The sequence below is a fragment of the Rhododendron vialii genome, chromosome 13a, assembly GCF_030253575.1.
Source record: "Rhododendron vialii isolate Sample 1 chromosome 13a, ASM3025357v1".
NCBI classification, from domain to species: Eukaryota; Viridiplantae; Streptophyta; class Magnoliopsida; order Ericales; family Ericaceae; genus Rhododendron; species Rhododendron vialii.
In genome coordinates, this window is record NC_080569.1 from 11791257 (window position 1) to 11809181 (window position 17925).

A 17925-nucleotide genomic window follows, 5' to 3' on the forward strand; every position below is an offset into this window, starting at 1 on the left:
TGGGTACCTTAGCATTAGGCTTATTCCAATAGTCTTATAGCGCACTGTTACGTGGTGTGCTTTGTATTATTCAGAATCGCATATTTATGTGAGTTCAACACACATAATCGTGGAACTTGAGGGTCTTGTAGTGCTATGTGGGGGGCACACAGGGTAGTAATACTGCACCTGAATCATATATCTCATTAATTAATGATCTGAATTTCACCTTGACACCCTCAAATTGTACCGAATTTCACCTCAACACAAGCAAATTATTTGATTCGGACCACCATGTGGCGGTGTCCCATGCTACTACTAGTGAATAATTTCACAACTCAGAGACACAGCTAGTGGGGAGAAAGAGAAAAACCGAAGGACAGGTGGCTACAGCACTTCGTCACCATTCCTTTGTTTTGTTGTCAATTAATGAATAAACAACAGGTTAAACTGGCCACAACCTCCAACTCCAAGGTCCAAACGCACACAAGCAGCCCCAAACAACAGATCCCTCTCTCTCAATTATTCTATTTGCTTTCCTTCCTCTCCAACAGAGCCGGAGAAGGCTGACAATGCCTCCGAAGCCAATAGAGAACGGAGTCGACGGCGACGATGAGCGAGAAGAAGAGGAAGAGGATTCGGAGGACGAAGAAGAAGTCGTGGAAGAAGAAGAAGAAGAAGAAGAAGAGGAGGAGCCGAGGCTCAAGTACCAGAGAATGGGCGGCAGCGTGCCTTCCCTCCTCGCCAGCGACGCCGCCTCATGTATCGCCGTCGCCGAGAGAATGATCGCGCTCGGCACTCACGGCGGCGCCGTCCACATCCTCGATTTCCTCGGTAATCAAGTGAGTTGCTTGGACCTCACCTGTTTTTTCAATTGGACCGCTTCCTGATTGATATCTCATCGAATTGTTCAGTAAAGAGTTGAAATTGAGCTGATATTATTATTTTTGGATGGATATAATTGGGATTGAAATTAGTGCCTGTGATCTGATCTTTTACTTATTCAATTGCTGTTGCTTATTGCTTATCGGGTGGTTAATTAATCCTCGATGTTTACTGTTTCTGTTGGAATTGGGTTGTTAAGTGACGACAGGGAATTGTAGTAATGGAATGTTGCTCCTTGTCCACGATCATTTGGTAACTTGAATTTATGTTTTTATTTATTTATTATAACTCAGGTGTCTGAGCTAGCTTATGTGCACCACGACTAATTTTGAGGACCAATCCCACCACCCTCTTGCAGGGGTCCCAATAAAAGCTAGAGCAAACCCCTAAGTCCCAGGCCTTGATCACTAAGCCAACCCCTGGGGTTACCTTGAATTACGTTTTGTCAAGTTCTTTTGTTCTCTCTCTCTCGGGTTTTTCCACAAGAGGTTTTACTTTGGTCTTCAATTTGTTCCTTGAACTCCCCATTCATGGGCCCTAGGAAGCACACATAGGGGTATAGGTACAGGTACTGTTAGCACACGGTTACGTATATTGGAAAGCTCAAGAGACCCAGCTTATTGGGCTGGTAAATGTAGTTGGTCTATTGATTATTAACTACAGGTGTTGCTTTTTGGGTTGTTATTGGCAATTGGGAACTGTAGTTATGGAATGCTGCTCCTTGATTTCCGAGCATTTGGTTATTTGACATATGTTTCTTCTAACTGTTTGTTTCTTCTAACTTGATTTTTGAGCATTTCATAACCGTTTGATTACTTGGGCTATCCGTTCATCACCCTAGTGCACCTACCTAATGAAAGTAGGGAAATTGTATGCATCTCAAAATAAAACTGGTGTTTTTTCTAGCAAATTTTCTTTTCAATGAAGAAAAGTAATGGAGTTCATTGGGTCAAGACCAAAAAGATTGATGTGGAATCACAAATCACTACAAATTTTTTCCCTGTGTCAATTTAATTTTCAGCCTTAAAGAGCTAGGGGATGCCAGTACAATACAAATTTGCTGTTTGGCCTTGTATAGCTAGGATATTTATGGGTGTTGATAGCAAGTCAGGGGGTGCCATAATTGCCATGGCAACCCGCATCATTACCTATGTCTGCCCCTCGTTGAAATCTACAATCAAAATCTGTGGCTTTTACACCTAAGCTAGAAAACAAAAGTTACAAAACGAGTATCTAATCCCATTGAGAAATTCATTCCAATTGCGAAACAAGCATTATATAGTCATCTGTAGAATTTAGTTAAAAAATGTTAAGCGAACTTTAAGCATAGTAATTTATTCACTAGCAAAATCTCTGAAGTCATTGTGTGGTCAAAGATGCATAGAATAAATATATGCAATAATTTGTTTTCGCAAATGACATTTTTGGCGCTTTTTGGTCAGGTATCATAAATGGAAGGAGTAGTGGGTAGTACACTTGACTCGTCAACTTGAGTTAGGGCCATACGCTATGTATGGCTATGCTGATAGATTATTGCTTTTCAATTTCAACGGTCTTGTTTAGTTGCTTGAGGTTAAAACTCACTGTTGTTCTTTTCTACAGGTAAAGGAATTTCCTGCTCATACTGCAACTGTCAACGATCTTTGTTTTGACATAGAAGGTGAATACATTGGAAGCTGTTCAGATGATGGATCTGTTGTTATTAACAGCCTTTTTACTGATGAGAGAATGCAATTTGATTATCATCGCCCCATGAAGGCGATTGCTCTTGATCCGGATTATGCAAAAAAAACATCCAGAAGATTTGTGGCTGGTGGTTTAGCTGGCCATTTATATCTTAATATGAAAAAATGGATAGGATATCGAGACCAGGTTTGTTTTGGGTGTCTGACATGTCTCCTATGGCAGTAGAATGAATAAATAGGTATTCAGAAACGGTTTTAGTTACTTAAATTATATGTCAATTTGCTTTCCAGGTTCTGCACTCTGGTGAAGGCCCAATTCATGCAGTGAAGTGGAGAACAAGTTTGATAGCTTGGGCTAATGATGCAGGTGTGAAAGTTTATGATACTGCTAATGATCAGCGCATCACCTTTATTGAGAGACCCCGAGGAAGCCCACGCCCTGAACTTTTGCTTCCTCACTTAGTTTGGCAGGTTAGTAGAAGATGAACAACCTGTTGGTAACATCCACATCCTCACTGTTTTTCCCTTTTATTTATATTATCTGCTACATTATTGGCTTTAGAGAGAAATGTAGCACCATTGTCGTAATAGAAGACTTCTTGCCATTGCTCTCTTCTCTCCCTCTTATCTAGGATGATATTCTCTTGGTAATCGGCTGGGGAACATCTGTGAAAATTGCATCAATAAAATCAAATCAAAATGAAGGCACGAACGGGACATATAGGCATCTTCCGATCTCCACTATGAACCAGGTGGATATTGTGGCTTCATTCCAAACTAGCTACTTCATTTCCGGTATTGCTCCCTTCGGTGATTCTTTGGTTGTTCTAGCTTATATTCCTGGTGAAGAAGATGGAGAGAAGGAATTCAGCAGCACTATACCATCACGTCAGGTATTTGCCTTCGCTCAGTCTAATACTCTAATCGTCTAAATGACTTGTATTAGGAAACCTGCACCCATTGAAACTTTGAGCCCCCATTTCCATGCAGCTAAGCGGGTTGTTTCTACCTTTTTTTTCCCGTCTTGATGCATTTCTAATTTCACTTCTTGCTTCATGCACATAGGCATGTTTGTTATGAATTTTTAACAAGATAAATTAGAAAATTAATTGTCATATTTTATTCTGTCAATCACGATTGGAGGACAAATATTGAGGAAAAAGTTTCATGCTGCTTATAGGGACAACCAATAGGAGCGGTCGTTGTAGACATGTTAGCTTTCGGCAGTTATGCTTCTCCGCGAGATCAGGTTATCCAATTTTGAATGTTTAGATCCCTATTTCTAAGTAAAAGTTAGGTTGTGTTCTACATCCTAATAGTATGTGTTGGCTGCTTGTGTAATTTTACGAACTTTACTGTGGCCTTCATCTCAATTCTCTTGTAAGATGTATTTTCATCCCGACGCTCAAGCATTGTGGGAGTGTACTAGTTAGAGGCCACATTCAGTTTTCTTGTTGAGATTGCCAAGATCGGGATGTTGTAATGGAGCACTGTCTGGGTTTTAGAAAAGTGCAGGTTGTTTCAGGTTTTAGTTTAGCCTTGCTTTGGGCTATTGGTAGGTTGAGGAGGTGGAGGTGACTCTTCTTTTGTTTTGTTAGGTATAGTTTGCTGGGATTAGGTTGGGGAGGTGACACTTAAGAAGGGATTTGGAAAAATAATTCAATTTTTCCTTCGAAAAATTATACATATAAAGTGTGCAAATGAGATGCGGAATTGGTTGATCATGTTCTTACTCCTTGTATGCTATCCATTGGGTGTGCTGAATGAAGTTTATAGAACTTTAGCATTGTTGAGTGGAGTAAATGTCAGGAAGGCTTTGCATTTTATGTGGGTACTAGGGGTAGAAAGGAATTCGTGGTCTTTGATGGGGTGGACAGACCTCTGTTTAGATGAAATTGAATTCCTGTTTGTTGAGTCTAAAGTATAGGTTGGTCTCCTAGGATATTAATTTCTCAACCGAGGAATTATTTTGAGTCTTTTGTGAATTTCATACAATTGTTTCGGGGTACCGAATTTGCCTTAGGCCTGAGTCCCACATTAGGATAGGTGACTATTCATCACCTTTAAGGTTCTCAATTTTTAGGCTCTCTCCTGAATCATGAGGAATATTCAATTTCGTTCAGCTTCTCTCGTAAAAAATGTTAATTTTTTGGGATTGTCTGACTTAGTCGTATTCCTTTCAAGGAAGTATTGCATGTAGTTTCATCGATTTATGATCCAAAAGCAGTGGTGGCTCTAGGAATATATGCAGAGTTGATATACAAGCTTTATTCTCAAATTGTAGTCCAAAAAACTACATTGTTTAATATCTAATCTCGACTTCAAATAGATCAGCAAAAGTAATGTAGTGTATTGGTCTGTTCCAGATTCAATTGGTGTATGGAGTGATGAGTGAGTTTGTTAGGATCTCAATTTTTTCCAGTGTGTTCCTTATTTTTCAAGGTTGTTCATGTCGCTATTAAATTGAATAATGTCATTATAACATCTTTGCCCTTTGTCATGTGAAAGTATTCAATTGACCACCCTCAGCTTCATGTGGAGGCACAAGTGATTCAGAGCTGTCTAATTTTAATTGTCTTTTGTATTTGTTTGGTTCTATAATTATATTAGCCTCTTCTTCCTATTGGTTTTCTTCATTTGTTTCATGCTGTTTATAATCCATCCTTAATTACCGTTAATCATGGACTTTCTGTTTTCTTAGTGTTGCTTTAATGACCTTTTACAGTTTAGTTTCTGGTCTTTAACCCGCCAAAAACATAATAGAAGATTCACAACAAATTGTATATCATGTATATATATAGGTTGGTGACAGTAGGTTGTGCTCCCAATATATGCTAGTGAGAAAGCCGCGATAAGTTTTAGTTGTATAAATTTCTTTTAAGCAGGGAAATGCTCAGAGACCAGAGGTGCGTGTAGTCACCTGGAACAACGATGAGCTTGCAACAGATGCGCTACCTGTCCACGGGTTTGAGCATTACAAGGCAAAGGACTATTCACTTGCTCATGCTCCATTCTCAGGTAAAATAATAGTAGAATCTGTTGATTTGCACAAAACGGCTGTAATACTTGTGCATTTCTTCGTAGGTAGCAGCTACGCAGGTGGTCAGTGGGCTGCTGGTGATGAGCCATTATACTATATTGTCTCCCCAAAGGATGTCGTTATTGCAAAACCTAGGTCAGTATCAATTGTTATCCCCTTCTTAGTTTCCAGTAAATTTGATTTTTCACTTTTTCTGGATTGATTTCATCAGTTGGTATGCTATCTTTTGATTCTTATTCGTGAAGTAAGGAAAATGTTTCTTTGCACTTGGGAATTCCATAGTCACTTATTGTTTCCCAGTTAGTTTACTTCATGATATGGTGAAATGTGGATATTAGTATGGGAAATTGGTATACTATCTTTTGATTCTTATTCGTGAAGTGAGGAGTATATTTATTTGCACTTGGGAAATCTATGAGAGAGGGGCGGGGGGGCGAAGGGGTGTCAGAGAGAGAGAGAGTCCCTCATTGGCTCAGTCCCTAGGGCCAGACCTGAGCTTGCAGATCTTGAGGGAATTCGTATCATGGAGCTGTCAGGCGGTGGGTATGATGCGTGCTTCGAGATGTCAGATGTCTTGATAGCACCTCCTCTCTCTATGATTGGTGAAGGTGGAGCTCCCATTGTATAGGGCAAGCAGTAACAGCCCCATTGTGACGGACAAGAAAGAGAGAAGGGGAGAGAGGCACACACAAAACTCGACTCCGGCGACTAGTACATTAACATTCCACATCATCTCGATAGCGCCCCCTCTCTCTATGATCGGTGAAGGTGGAGCTCCCATTGTATAGGGCAAGCCGTAACAGCCCCATTGCTCTAGTCTTCACACCACAAGCCTCCTTTGGTTCCGAGCAAATTACCTAGGTTCTACTTCCGACCCAGTTTGTTGTTGGGATCTCATTAAGTATCTGCCGTATACTTGAAGGCTCCATGGAGGGGTCCCTTGCATTAGGAGATAGAGGGACATAAAGCCCAAAGCATTTGCTTGTTTGGAGAGATATGGAAGGGAAGGATTTATACCGGTGGTCATGGGCCCCCTGGTACATGCCCCGTGGTGAGGGCCTTTCGTATACCCTTCCTATGTATCATCCTTATTGCCTATATCAAACTGAAACAAAACTCAGCTGCTTTAGAAGAAAAAATTCTTTATTTTAGGTGCTTACAAAATATAGTGATTAAATTGAGGTCAAAAAATTCTTCCTTTTACGAGTTTTAATGCCCAAGGTAATGTAATTGCTTTTTAGCCGTCCTGATAGAGAAGTTATGGGATTTAAAAGGTTAATTTGGATTCCTTTACTAATTGCAATGTTTAGTTGCATCCATATTGCCTACAAAATATAGTGATTAAGTTGAGGTCAAAAAATTCTTACTTCTACGAGTTTTAATGCCCAAGGTATTGTAATTGCTTTTTAGTTGTCTTGATTATGGGATTTAAAAGGTTAATTTGGATTCCTTTACTAATTGCAATGTCTAGTTGCATCCGTCTTGCCTACTTTCCCGGATAATCTGAAGCTTGCTATATCTTGTTGATTTTTAGGGATGCAGAAGATCATATTTCCTGGCTTCTTCAGCATGGATGGCATGAAAAAGCTTTAGCAGCAGTTGAAGCTGGACAGGGGCGGAGTGAACTTCTTGACGAGGTACTTTTGTTTTGTGATTTGTTTGTCTGTTTGTGTCTTTCTACGTCCTTAGAAGTAATTGGTGGGTTACATCTTTTTGTTTGTTCTCATGCTCATATATCAAAGAATGTTGGTGTAAAATTATGTTTTGGTTTCCTCTTTTTTCATCGGAAAAGCATTATATAGTGACCTATAGTTCGTTCAATTTTCATAAATTCTGACTGTAAACTATTTCTATATTGTCACTTTCACTAAATTTGGGTTACTTCTTGATCACCCAATTGATGCCTGAAATATACGCCATTCATCATCTGGTTCATAAGGGATATTGGTTCATTGAAGCCTATAGGGAAATAGGTTCATCTGGGATATGGGTTCAATTGCAGCCTTTGGAGTTCATAAGAACATCTCCGGTGCTTTGTGTTAGAATGGCCATGCCAAAGCCAGATTTTGTTATGCTACAGTATCAAGATGCTATATTTGTCAACGTTGCTCTAGTGATGCTAATGCGGTGTCTTCTATGTTGTGCCAAACCAAGACCATGAACCAAGCACGCACAAACACAAACCAGATTGAGAGAAAAAATTTCCACTATTCCAACAATAGGTTACAATAAAACTCTCACCGAGGAGGAGCACCACATGCCAGAGGTCAATACAACTCACACACTCTCACACCTCTGGTTCTCTCCCTCCGTCTCACCCTCACAGCTCACACACTCACAGATTTCTACCACACCCAAATGGCTGAGCTACATGGCTATTTATAAGCTCCCATGGAGCTTTCTACACCCTTCCCTCATTAAGAGAAGTAGATGGTAGTTGGGGAGCTGCATTAACCATGCTAGTTGGTTGGTGGGAGTTGGGATTCTTGAGCCAAAATACAACAAATCTCCACCTTGGCAAAAAATTCACGACTTGACACTACCCTGACTCAGAGAACTACCAATAACCGCACTCCACCTCAATAGGGGTGCCCGCGGTATCGTACGCCCTTCACCGTTGGGGGTCCACACCCCCAACCAAGGTGCCGTGCTAAGATCATCACTTTGCTGGTTGTAACTCCACCTCCTTAAAACCTGCATGCATACTTCCAGGGGCGTATCCGTCACAAACAAGTCCTGGAGCAAATGAGACTCGTATGGTCGTCGTCATGGTCGCTGGTGCTGTACAACACTTTAAACATGACCTTGTCTCAGTGCTCTGAGCTTCCCGATAAACTTCTCGGAGCTCCCGCATACCATTTGTATCTATTGTCTCGGCTTGAGAATCGCCTTGGGCCCTGTGACTTCTCTTGTGCCTATTTCATGTGCGTCGTTGCGTCCTCCTTGCTCCTTATCTACCCTGCCCCCCTCCTGTACTGTTTGACCTGTGTCTGACAGTAGCTCCACCTGGCAAAACACTCCCTTGAGTCCCTTCCAACCTGTACAGCTGACCAAATTTTCTTTCCTTGGAGCTCTCCACTGTCTCCCCCAGAAACTCTTAACGCTTCCTCACTTGCCGGGAAATTGCAGCCTTTTGAGTCCAGCATTCCGAGAGAAATTACGTTCTTCTTCAGTCCCGGAACATGTTGGACATTTGTGAGCTTCACCCTTCTCCCATCTGAAAAATGAAACCAGACTGTCCCTTTGCGCTATTCTGACAACCCCTCCATCATATGCCTTGTAACTTGCGAAACTCCTCCTGTCAGCGCACATGTGAGCACCCTGAGTCTAACACCCTGTCTGATCTCTCGAGATCTCAATGCCTGCTGTAGTGACTAGGAAAGCCTTTTCTTGATCCTCAAGATCCAAGACGGTCGCTGCCTCTGGTCCTTCCCATTTTCTGCTTTGTTCTTGGGGAAATTCCACCTGATGTGCCCCTCCTGGCCGCAACCATAGTAGCTAAACGTGCGACCCCTGGATGCAGATCTCCTTCTGATTGGAACTTCCGCCAGCCCTTCCTTGACTTCTACCCCTCCCCTTGCCCACAAGGGCTTGCGTGCCATTGTGGATGGTTGTGCCCATCTCCTTCCTCCTTGCCTCTTCATTGAATAGCACATCCTTGACCATGGTCATGGTCAACTTCCCATTTGGTGCCGAATTGCTGAGAGAAACCATCAGTGTCTCCCAATCGTCAGGCAAAGAACTGAGCAAGCCAAGATGTTTATAGGGCCCATATTCTTCCTCTCTGATGAACTGAGTCAGAAAGTATAGAAAAACACTGCTAATCCTAGGTGAATGATAAATCATAATCGTAGTAAGAAATAAAGGAGTGGAGGAAAGCTACCCTCTCCAAGAAATCATCCAGCTCTGTCTTTATGCAGCCAGGTCCTTTGTAGCTGCATGCAGAAGGGGTTGGCTGCAGCACACCATGAGGGACGGCTTTTCTTGCTTCATGAGAGCCTTCATGAACCTGAACTCCACAGATGTACTTGGCAGTGTGCTGCAACCATGAAAAAAAAAATTTCAGTTTGGTTGCTAAAATCCCACTTGATATTAGAATAACACGACAATCTCCACCTGGTTTTAAGACCATCTCCCAAGTCTCTCTCCACTGGTTTGTAGTCTGGAAGGAAGCCTGCAGTAGACGCCTTTCGTCTTCACCCCTGTCATCTTAATGGGTCTATATTGTGACAAGAGACTATAAAGGCCAGAAATTGATCGAATAAAATTCGCAATATAACAACACTATGAGAAATTGGTTAAAATCACACAATTTAATTCCACCAAAAAAAAACCCCCCGTAAAATCCAAACCAACCCAACAATTTAAAAGCCATAAAAAAATAAGTTCCACAATAAGTTGGGGAGCTGCATTAACCAGGCTAGTTGGTTGGTGGGAGTTGGGATTCTTGAGCCAAAATACAACATTCTATTCTTCCCACAAAAATATCAGAAGAAAATGAAAGATAGAAGAAGAGTAGGTGTGGAAAATGGCCTTGGCCATTTCTGTGGCCAAATTTGGCCCGGAAAATGGCCTTGGCCATTTGTGCCACGTAGGCTTCCCCTCCCATCTTCAGCTACCAAATCCCCTCCCATTTGGTCAACAAGCAAATCATGTATACCGATTCTTGATTTCTAAAAGACAAGTGTCAGAGAAATTGGCGCCCATGGGAGCCTATACCTCCGGCCATGGAGATGCTAGATTTGTAAAAAAAATTACACTTCTCCGAGAAAATCCAGAAATTTTCACGTACCTCTGCCGGAGAAAATCCACCAAATTTCATGAAATTTTCACGTACCTCTGCTGGAGAAATTAGCCTATAAATCTCTGCCGGAGAGAGAGATTCAGGGTGTTGGAGAGAGAGAGACCGTGCAAGAGAGATTGGTGTGTGCGTGAAAGAGAGAGAGAAGGAACCTAAAATCGTGGTTAGAAGGTGGTTAAACAATAGTTGTATATAAAAACTTAATTGATATTCAAAAGTTAGTTAAAAAAAGGTTGAGGAAGGGTGCCAAATTTTGGCTCCCCCACCACTGGAGCAGTTTGGCCAAATGTGGGTGCCCAAAACACTGTAGCATTGGCAATTTGGCTTTGGCACCCACAAAAATGGCACCCACCATTGGAGATGCTCTTATAGCTTGTCTAGCTTGTCAGTGGAGATGCTCCTACAGTATGTTCTATTATGGTGTCATTAAGGAATTTTGATCTGGTTTGTGCATTATCCATTCAGGTGGGCTCAAGATATCTGGATCATTTGATTGTGGAAAGGAAGTATGCTGAAGCGGCATCTTTATGTCCCAAATTGCTTCAAGGATCTGCTTCGGCATGGGAGAGGTACCAAATACATGAATCATCTTACATTTCTTCTGTATTTTATTTTTAATAACTGGAGGTGGGTTGTTTCTCACAGATGGGTTTTCCACTTTGCTCATCTTCGTCAACTTCCTGTACTCGTCCCATACATACCAACTGAGAACCCAAGGTTACGTGATACTGCTTATGAGGTATGCAACTTACAACAGTTCCTTTAAACTTAATTTGGTACTTGATATGCAATTTGGGCTTGCTAAAGTGAGAATAAGGGTCTCAGTGCGTTTATTATTGCACAGGTTGCTCTTGTTGCTCTGGCAACAAATCCATCTTTCCACAAGGATCTCTTGTCAACTGTCAAATCTTGGCCATCTGCACTATATTCTACCTTGCCTGTTATCTCAGCTATAGAACCTCAGCTTAATACTTCATCCGTGACTGACGTGCTTAAAGAGGTTAATATGATCAACCTCCCATTGATATATGTGGATTTAAGTTATTGTGTTTTTTCCCATTCAGCATTGCTTTACCTTGTCAGGCACTGGCAGAGTTGTACATCATTGATGGACAATACGAAAATGCTTTTTCACTATATGCTGATGTAAGTGCTCTGTATATGGATTCAATGCGAAATTTTGCTCATACAACAACCTAGCCACTGCTCAAACATGATGCACTCACTGGATGCACCATGAATCAGCTCTGGTTGTCCTCTTTATATCAAAACATTGCGTTGGGTGATTCCTTATCAGTTATTTTGTTTTATTTTTCAGCTTATGAAGCCAGATGTATTTGACTTCATCGAGAAACATGACTTACATGAAGCAATTCGTGAAAAGGTATGTTTCAGTTATGTAAAAATGTTGCTTATCGCAGGCATGCTAAATTGCTGTTCCCAGAGTGCTTCTGCTTCTGGTTATTGAAAGTTGTTACTTAGTGACAAAAACAGAGAAAAGGGAAAGACCACTGCTTTTTCATTATCCCAAATTTTCACATTATGATTATTGTTTGCACCTCGGATGATTCTATGAATCTTCTGTTATCAATTTGCAGGCTGTCCAATTGATGATGATAGATTGCAAACGCGCGGTACCGTTGTTGACCCAGCAAAGGGACTTAATCACTCCATCTGAAGTTGTTTCACAACTTTTAGCTGCGGGGGATAAGTGTAATTCGAGATACTATTTACATCTATATCTGCATTCTCTTTTTGAAGCTAACCCACATGCTGGAAGGGACCTCCATGATATGCAGGTATATGGAAAGAGAGTTTGATTATATTTGTATGACTGTTCAATTTTATGTTTGTTAATCTCTGGATTGTCTGGCATACTGAGCACTAGTTTCCCATACCTCTTCGGCATGGTGTCAAAATGGTGTGAAGTAATAAAAAGAGTTACTTAAGAAACATAGTCATCAAATGTTCTCATCGGAATCACTATTTTATATTATGTTGTACAAAGATCTAACATTTCTGTGCCATTATTGACTGACTGTACTAGGTGGAGCTTTATGCAGACTTCGATCCAAAAATGTTGCTCCCGTTTCTTCGCAGTAGTCAACACTATACACTTGAGAAGGTTGGTGCAGTCTGTGGTATTATGAATTAAGCTCCATGCAATATTTTTATGCTTCCTCAATAAGCCCTGCTATCTCCTCTCAGGCGTATGAAATTTGCGTCAAAAGGGATCTTTTGCTAGAGCAAGTTTTCATCCTGGGGAGAATGGGAAATTCGAAACAAGCTCTTGCAGTCATCATAAATAAATTAGGGGATATTTCAGAGGTACCTGCCATTTTGTCTATGGAATTTTATCTGTATTTTATTTTAATTTCGTTGGTGATGGGATAACACTTTGTACAGGCCATAGAATTTGTAAGTATGCAGCATGATGACGACCTTTGGGAAGAATTGATAAACCAGTGTCTCCATAAGCCTGAAATGGTACTTTGTTGGATTCATTTTGCTGATCACATGCACTTCAAAACACAATCTGTAGGCACATCAGGAGCTCCTTTTTGAAACTCATGAAGCATATTTCTGCTGATTGGCAGGTAGGAGTGTTGCTGGAGCACACTGTTGGCCATCTTGATCCTCTCTACATTGTAAATATGGTTCCCAATGGCTTGGAGATACCTCGGTTAGTGTGATTGCAATATAGTTTTTATGTAACCTCTATCTGTTCTCGTTAGGGGTTGTTTTGTTTCCTAGTGTCAACTGTTGGTGTTTTGTCACACAGTTCCTTCTTGTTGAGTTCTCCTCATGGTTGAAAGAGATTGTTTCAATAGAAGGTCGATAACTTGTTAAAGGGCATGGTTTTCACATCGCTGAAACTTGGAAGCAACTATAAGACAGTAACCCACCTGCTGCAGTATCTATTAGTGATGGGTCAGTTTGAAATTGGCTTCTGATGTATACACAGTTGGTACTCTGCATTCTTATTGCCTGTGTGACTGCTTTATGTCTTAGGAGCTTGATCAGTAAACATTGATGCTAATAATCTGATATTGTCATCCTGGTGTTGGTTGCAAACATTGTGTACAATTTCATAGGTATTTGTTCCTTTTTACTACTATTGTGAAAAGGTTGGGAAGGACAAGTCTCAAACCCTTGGCCATATTGAAGGACAAGTGTCATACCTGAATAGGCACTGACGCATGACCTGAAGCACACATTTTTATGCCGCGTTAACTGAGGCCTATTATATTTGGAAGAGGTCATATTGATGGAGGTAAAGGAAATGGATATAGTGTAAGTGCATGGAAGCAAACCTCCAACTGGCTACAATTCCAAATTTGACAAACACACTGTTAATGCTGTGGCGTTGTGAGCTCCTGTGACTAGTATCTAGGTCTGTTGGTGGTGGTTTTGCAGAGCAAGTCCACTCTTAAATTATACCAAATTTATAGAATTGTGCCTTCATTAGATTTGTGATTCCTTGTTTTTCTTTTTTCCGTACTTTTTTGTTTGAATTTTTTTATGCTCCCCTACCAGTATGGTGGTTGTTCCGATTCTGTTTATAAACTCTCATTCACTCCTTCGTGATAATTTCTTGCCTTGGTTATGAACACATTGTAGTTCTTTTAGTCTTTATGTTTCATGGGAGTAACGAATCAACCCAATTTCCTTAACCTCTCCATCTGCTGAACTAGTACTGGACCTGTATTTGATATAAAATTCCTTTTCAGGCTGAGGGATCGTCTTGTCAAAATCATAACTGACTACAGGACAGAAACTTCTCTCAGACATGGATGTAATGATATTTTAAAGGTACACGGATGTATGTATGATTCCTCCTCTCTTTCCTCTCTTTATTTCCAATGGTTGACGATTTGGAGTAACTGGAAAAATGGCAGGCAGATTGTGTTAACCTTCTAGTCAAATATTACAAAGAAGCAAGGCGTGCAATTTACTTAACCGACGAAGAAGACGAAGCGCGTGCCAAAAGGGACGACAATATGGCTTCTAAGTCAAATGAGCATTCACCCTATATGATAACTACGGAGGTTAAGTCAAAGACAAGGGGAGGGGGAAGGTGTTGCATTTGTTTCGATCCCTTCTCTATACAGAACGTATCTATAGTCGCGTTCTTTTGTTGTCATGCCTATCACACGACTTGTCTTTCGGATTCTACCAATTCGGTTAGTAGCAAAAAAGGGAAAAGCCCCGCCTCCGGAAGTGCGTTGTCGTATTACGAGTATGGTAATGGCGATGTTGATGACGAAGAGGACGACGACGACGATACTGCCTCAGGGGGGCTGCGGATGCGCTGTATCTTGTGTACTACTGCTGCTGGTTGAGTATGAGGTCCATGTGTGGTATAATTTTTTACCTTTTGTTGTATTAGCTTGTAAGTCAATAGCTTCTTCTTGTGTTTCTGTTGCCGCTTTTCTTGTGTTTCCTTTTATTTTTTCTTGGCGAGTAGTAGCTTTTTACAGATTTAGGTGGGTGAGTTGATTATTTTTGTAAGAGAGAGAGAGAGAGAGAGAGAGAGAGAGAGAGAGAGAGAGAGAGAGAGAGAGAGAGAGAGAGAGAGAGTTTTTGACATGCGTTCTATACTTCTATTGTAATGTGGTACTCGTTGAAATGTAAATGGAGTATTACGGTTGCAATCTTCTCGTTGCGTGCCAATATGAAATATTCCAAATTAAAAAAAGAGAGCTGATATTGGTACCGACCGGGCCATAGGGAAAATGCACCGACGGCCACCGGACGGCCGTCTCCGGTCACTGGACGGCCGATCCGAGCCGTCCAAAAATTTTAAAAAATAAAACCGAGTGGGCCTACGCGAGAATCAATGGCATCCGAGGTGTGTAGGGTACTTGATCCAAGCACCCCTTTTTCGTGTATATACACGTATATACAAATATACACGAAAAAAGGGTGCTCGGATCAAGTACCCTACACACCTCGGATGCCATTGATTCTCGCGTAGGCCCACTCGGTTTTATTTTTTAAAATTTTTGGACGGCTTGGATCGGCCGTCCGGTGGCCGGAGACAGCCGTCCGGTGGCCGTCGGTGCATTTTCCCTATGGGTCCGGTCGGTACCAATAGGATTTCTATTAAAAAAAAGCTGGTCCACGGCGCAGATTTAATTGTAGCCAATTTGTTGAAATTAGATCGGTTGAGGGCAAAACCCTAGTGGCTTCCTTCCAAGAAGACCCTAACCGTAACCTTCAATTTTTCTGTTCCGTTGGCCACGGTGGGGGAGAAATAGCTTCCCCAATCTTTGTTTATATAGGAGAGATGAGGCCGGTATTACTCTAGAAGTGAAACTTATTCACGGCGGAGCCGTTAACAAGTTTTTCACGAATTCGTCCAATCACGGCCGTCTATTTTTGAACGGTCCTTCTATAGTTCGCCTCTTGGGCAGACGATTGTCTTGAGTTTCATGGCATAATGACAATCCTTTATGCAGTGTCAGGATAAAAGTTAAAGTGGGCGGTCACTGGAACGTGAAATCTTGCTTTGTGTTTATTATTATGCTTTTCATTTGAGAGAAGTCACTGTCAATTCCTTGTACATCTTTTTTCAAATGGCAGTTTCACCCCTATTCTCTTGGTAGTTGGTAATGGGTTTGACCAAATTCGTGCCCCTATCCCCCCGGATCTCTCTCTCTAATTGAAGGCTGGGAGGAGGAAAAAATTCCAATAAGTCCATGTACAATCCCATTGATTGTTTCTCTTTCATGTATGTGTGGAGTCCATCTCATACTTTAATATATTAGGCTAAGACATACTGTATGTGAGAAATGAGTAGTCGATAAGTGATTGATAGGAATGTACGTAACATTGCTTAATCACTACATTTTCACATTCAACCTTTTAGTCATTGCTTTATAAAATTTTACTATTCATTTAAAAGTAGATGGGTAAAATAAAACTTTCATTAACGATAGTCTTTTTGGTTTGGAAGTGAGACAATATTTTGGGACACCAAAAGTGCTAACTCAGACTAAAAAATGTGGACGGATGAAATATTTTACTGAGAGAAATGAGAAATAGAGGGAATGGATATTCAATAGGCTGTGAAATTAGCAGAAGACTCTACTAAAGAAAAATGACAAAACACCAACATAAATACAAGAGAAATATGGAGGAGTCAATGAATAGGAAAATTTACTGTTAATCTCATAACTTTTTTTACTTTTTTAATTCTTTTGTCGAGAATAGTGAATAATCACATCAGAAATTGATACAAACCTAAAAAAAAAGCGACAAAATGAATAAAGATAGGAAAAATAAACAAATGACGACTTAAGAAATAAAAAATTTGATTTTTTTTTTAACCTTTTTGTCAAAATTGAAGTGATCTTTTTAATTTTTTGTCAAAATTTTAGGGAGCAATCATTTGTGTCAATGAAAGGAATTAAGAAAGTATAAAAATTGAACCAAGAAAAAAATTACGATAAGGGAACACTTAAAAACAAAATAGAAAATTGCTTAAAAAAATTGTCTTTTGTGATCTTTTATTTTTTTCAGAATATTTTACTTTTTAAACTCCTCCTACCGAGATGACTAACTAATTCTAAAGAGTTGACATATATTTATAAAATAAAAAAAGGTAAAAAAAAATAAAAAACTCTCGAAAACTTGGCAATACAAGTTGAAATCTTAGACCTGAATGACTGGAATTGGTCAAAAGACTCAAAACAAGGGGAAACACATGGATAAGACTAGTTTTGTAATTTAGCTTCACTGCATAAAGCATTCCGTCCAAAGCCTGACAAGCATTGAAGGACGGAATGGAGACTCTCGTTTTTACAGCGCGTGAGTTCCACTGCTGACCCTTTATAGTCAGCCCTATAGGCTGATTTTAGCTTTTGCCATTTTTGAAATCAATGGTTGAGATTGCTTCATAATTTGGCAGGTAAAAAATATTTTTTACCCGTCAAAATTGATTTTTAATTCGGACCGTTCAAAAACGCTTTGAACGCATGCAATTGGGTTCTGTAAACACATTTTCATGATATCCTTCATAAAAAAAGATATTCTCATTACTCCAGTGCCCAGTTAATCCATTTTGTTCCATTTTTTTTTTTACCTTGAAAGTTGAATATATTTATTCAAGTTCAAAGTAGTCTAAAGTCTTAAGGCCTCATTTGGTTAAAATTCTTATAAGTATTTATTTTGCGTTTTGCGAGACATGTTATTCTGTTACATAATTATTTAAATCCATGGGCTTATATTATTTGTGTCAAATCCGAGGACATACATTTGTTTGGGCCTTTTACCTTCCCGTCCAAAGGAATAATCTTTTCATTTATCACCTTCCATTGTTCCGTGAAAAAAAAAAAAAAAAAACTTCCATTGATCCCGTTTGGCTTATGAAAGCAAAACCCTTTATTAGTTGTAGGGCCGTAAATGAACTGAGCCGTTCGTGAACTGTTCGAGGCTCGACTCGGTAAAGGCTCGTTCGAGTTCGATTCGTTTACTAAACGAACTGAACTTGAACCTCAATTTTAGGCTCGTTTCATAAATGAGCCGAACAT

The 17925-nt window shown here is 40.3% G+C and overlaps 1 protein-coding gene across 5 annotated transcripts; it reads left to right on the forward strand.

Moving 5' to 3' along the window:
• Positions 1-314: 314 nt before the first annotated feature.
• LOC131314989 (vacuolar protein sorting-associated protein 41 homolog) lies at positions 315-15048 on the forward strand. Of its 5 annotated transcripts, XR_009196558.1 has the most exons (21): positions 315-821; positions 2467-2736; positions 2841-3020; positions 3182-3442; positions 3730-3798; positions 5432-5567; positions 5634-5724; positions 7124-7226; positions 10856-10959; positions 11036-11129; positions 11235-11390; positions 11474-11536; positions 11709-11774; positions 11989-12189; positions 12438-12515; positions 12599-12718; positions 12797-12877; positions 12988-13073; positions 14122-14203; positions 14290-14898; positions 14934-15048. XR_009196558.1 is itself a non-coding variant. In XM_058344004.1 (20 exons), exons 1-20 carry the CDS (start codon positions 552-554, stop codon positions 14731-14733), a joined length of 2955 nt encoding a protein of 984 aa, XP_058199987.1. In that variant the 5' UTR covers positions 315-551; the 3' UTR covers positions 14734-15048. The 5 variants fall into 5 exon arrangements, 4 of the variants coding, with proteins under 4 accessions (XP_058199987.1, XP_058199988.1, XP_058199989.1 ...); XM_058344004.1 differs by having other exon boundaries at positions 14290-15048; XM_058344005.1 differs by having other exon boundaries at positions 5435-5567; positions 14290-15048.
• The last annotated feature ends 2877 nt before the right edge of the window (positions 15049-17925 follow it).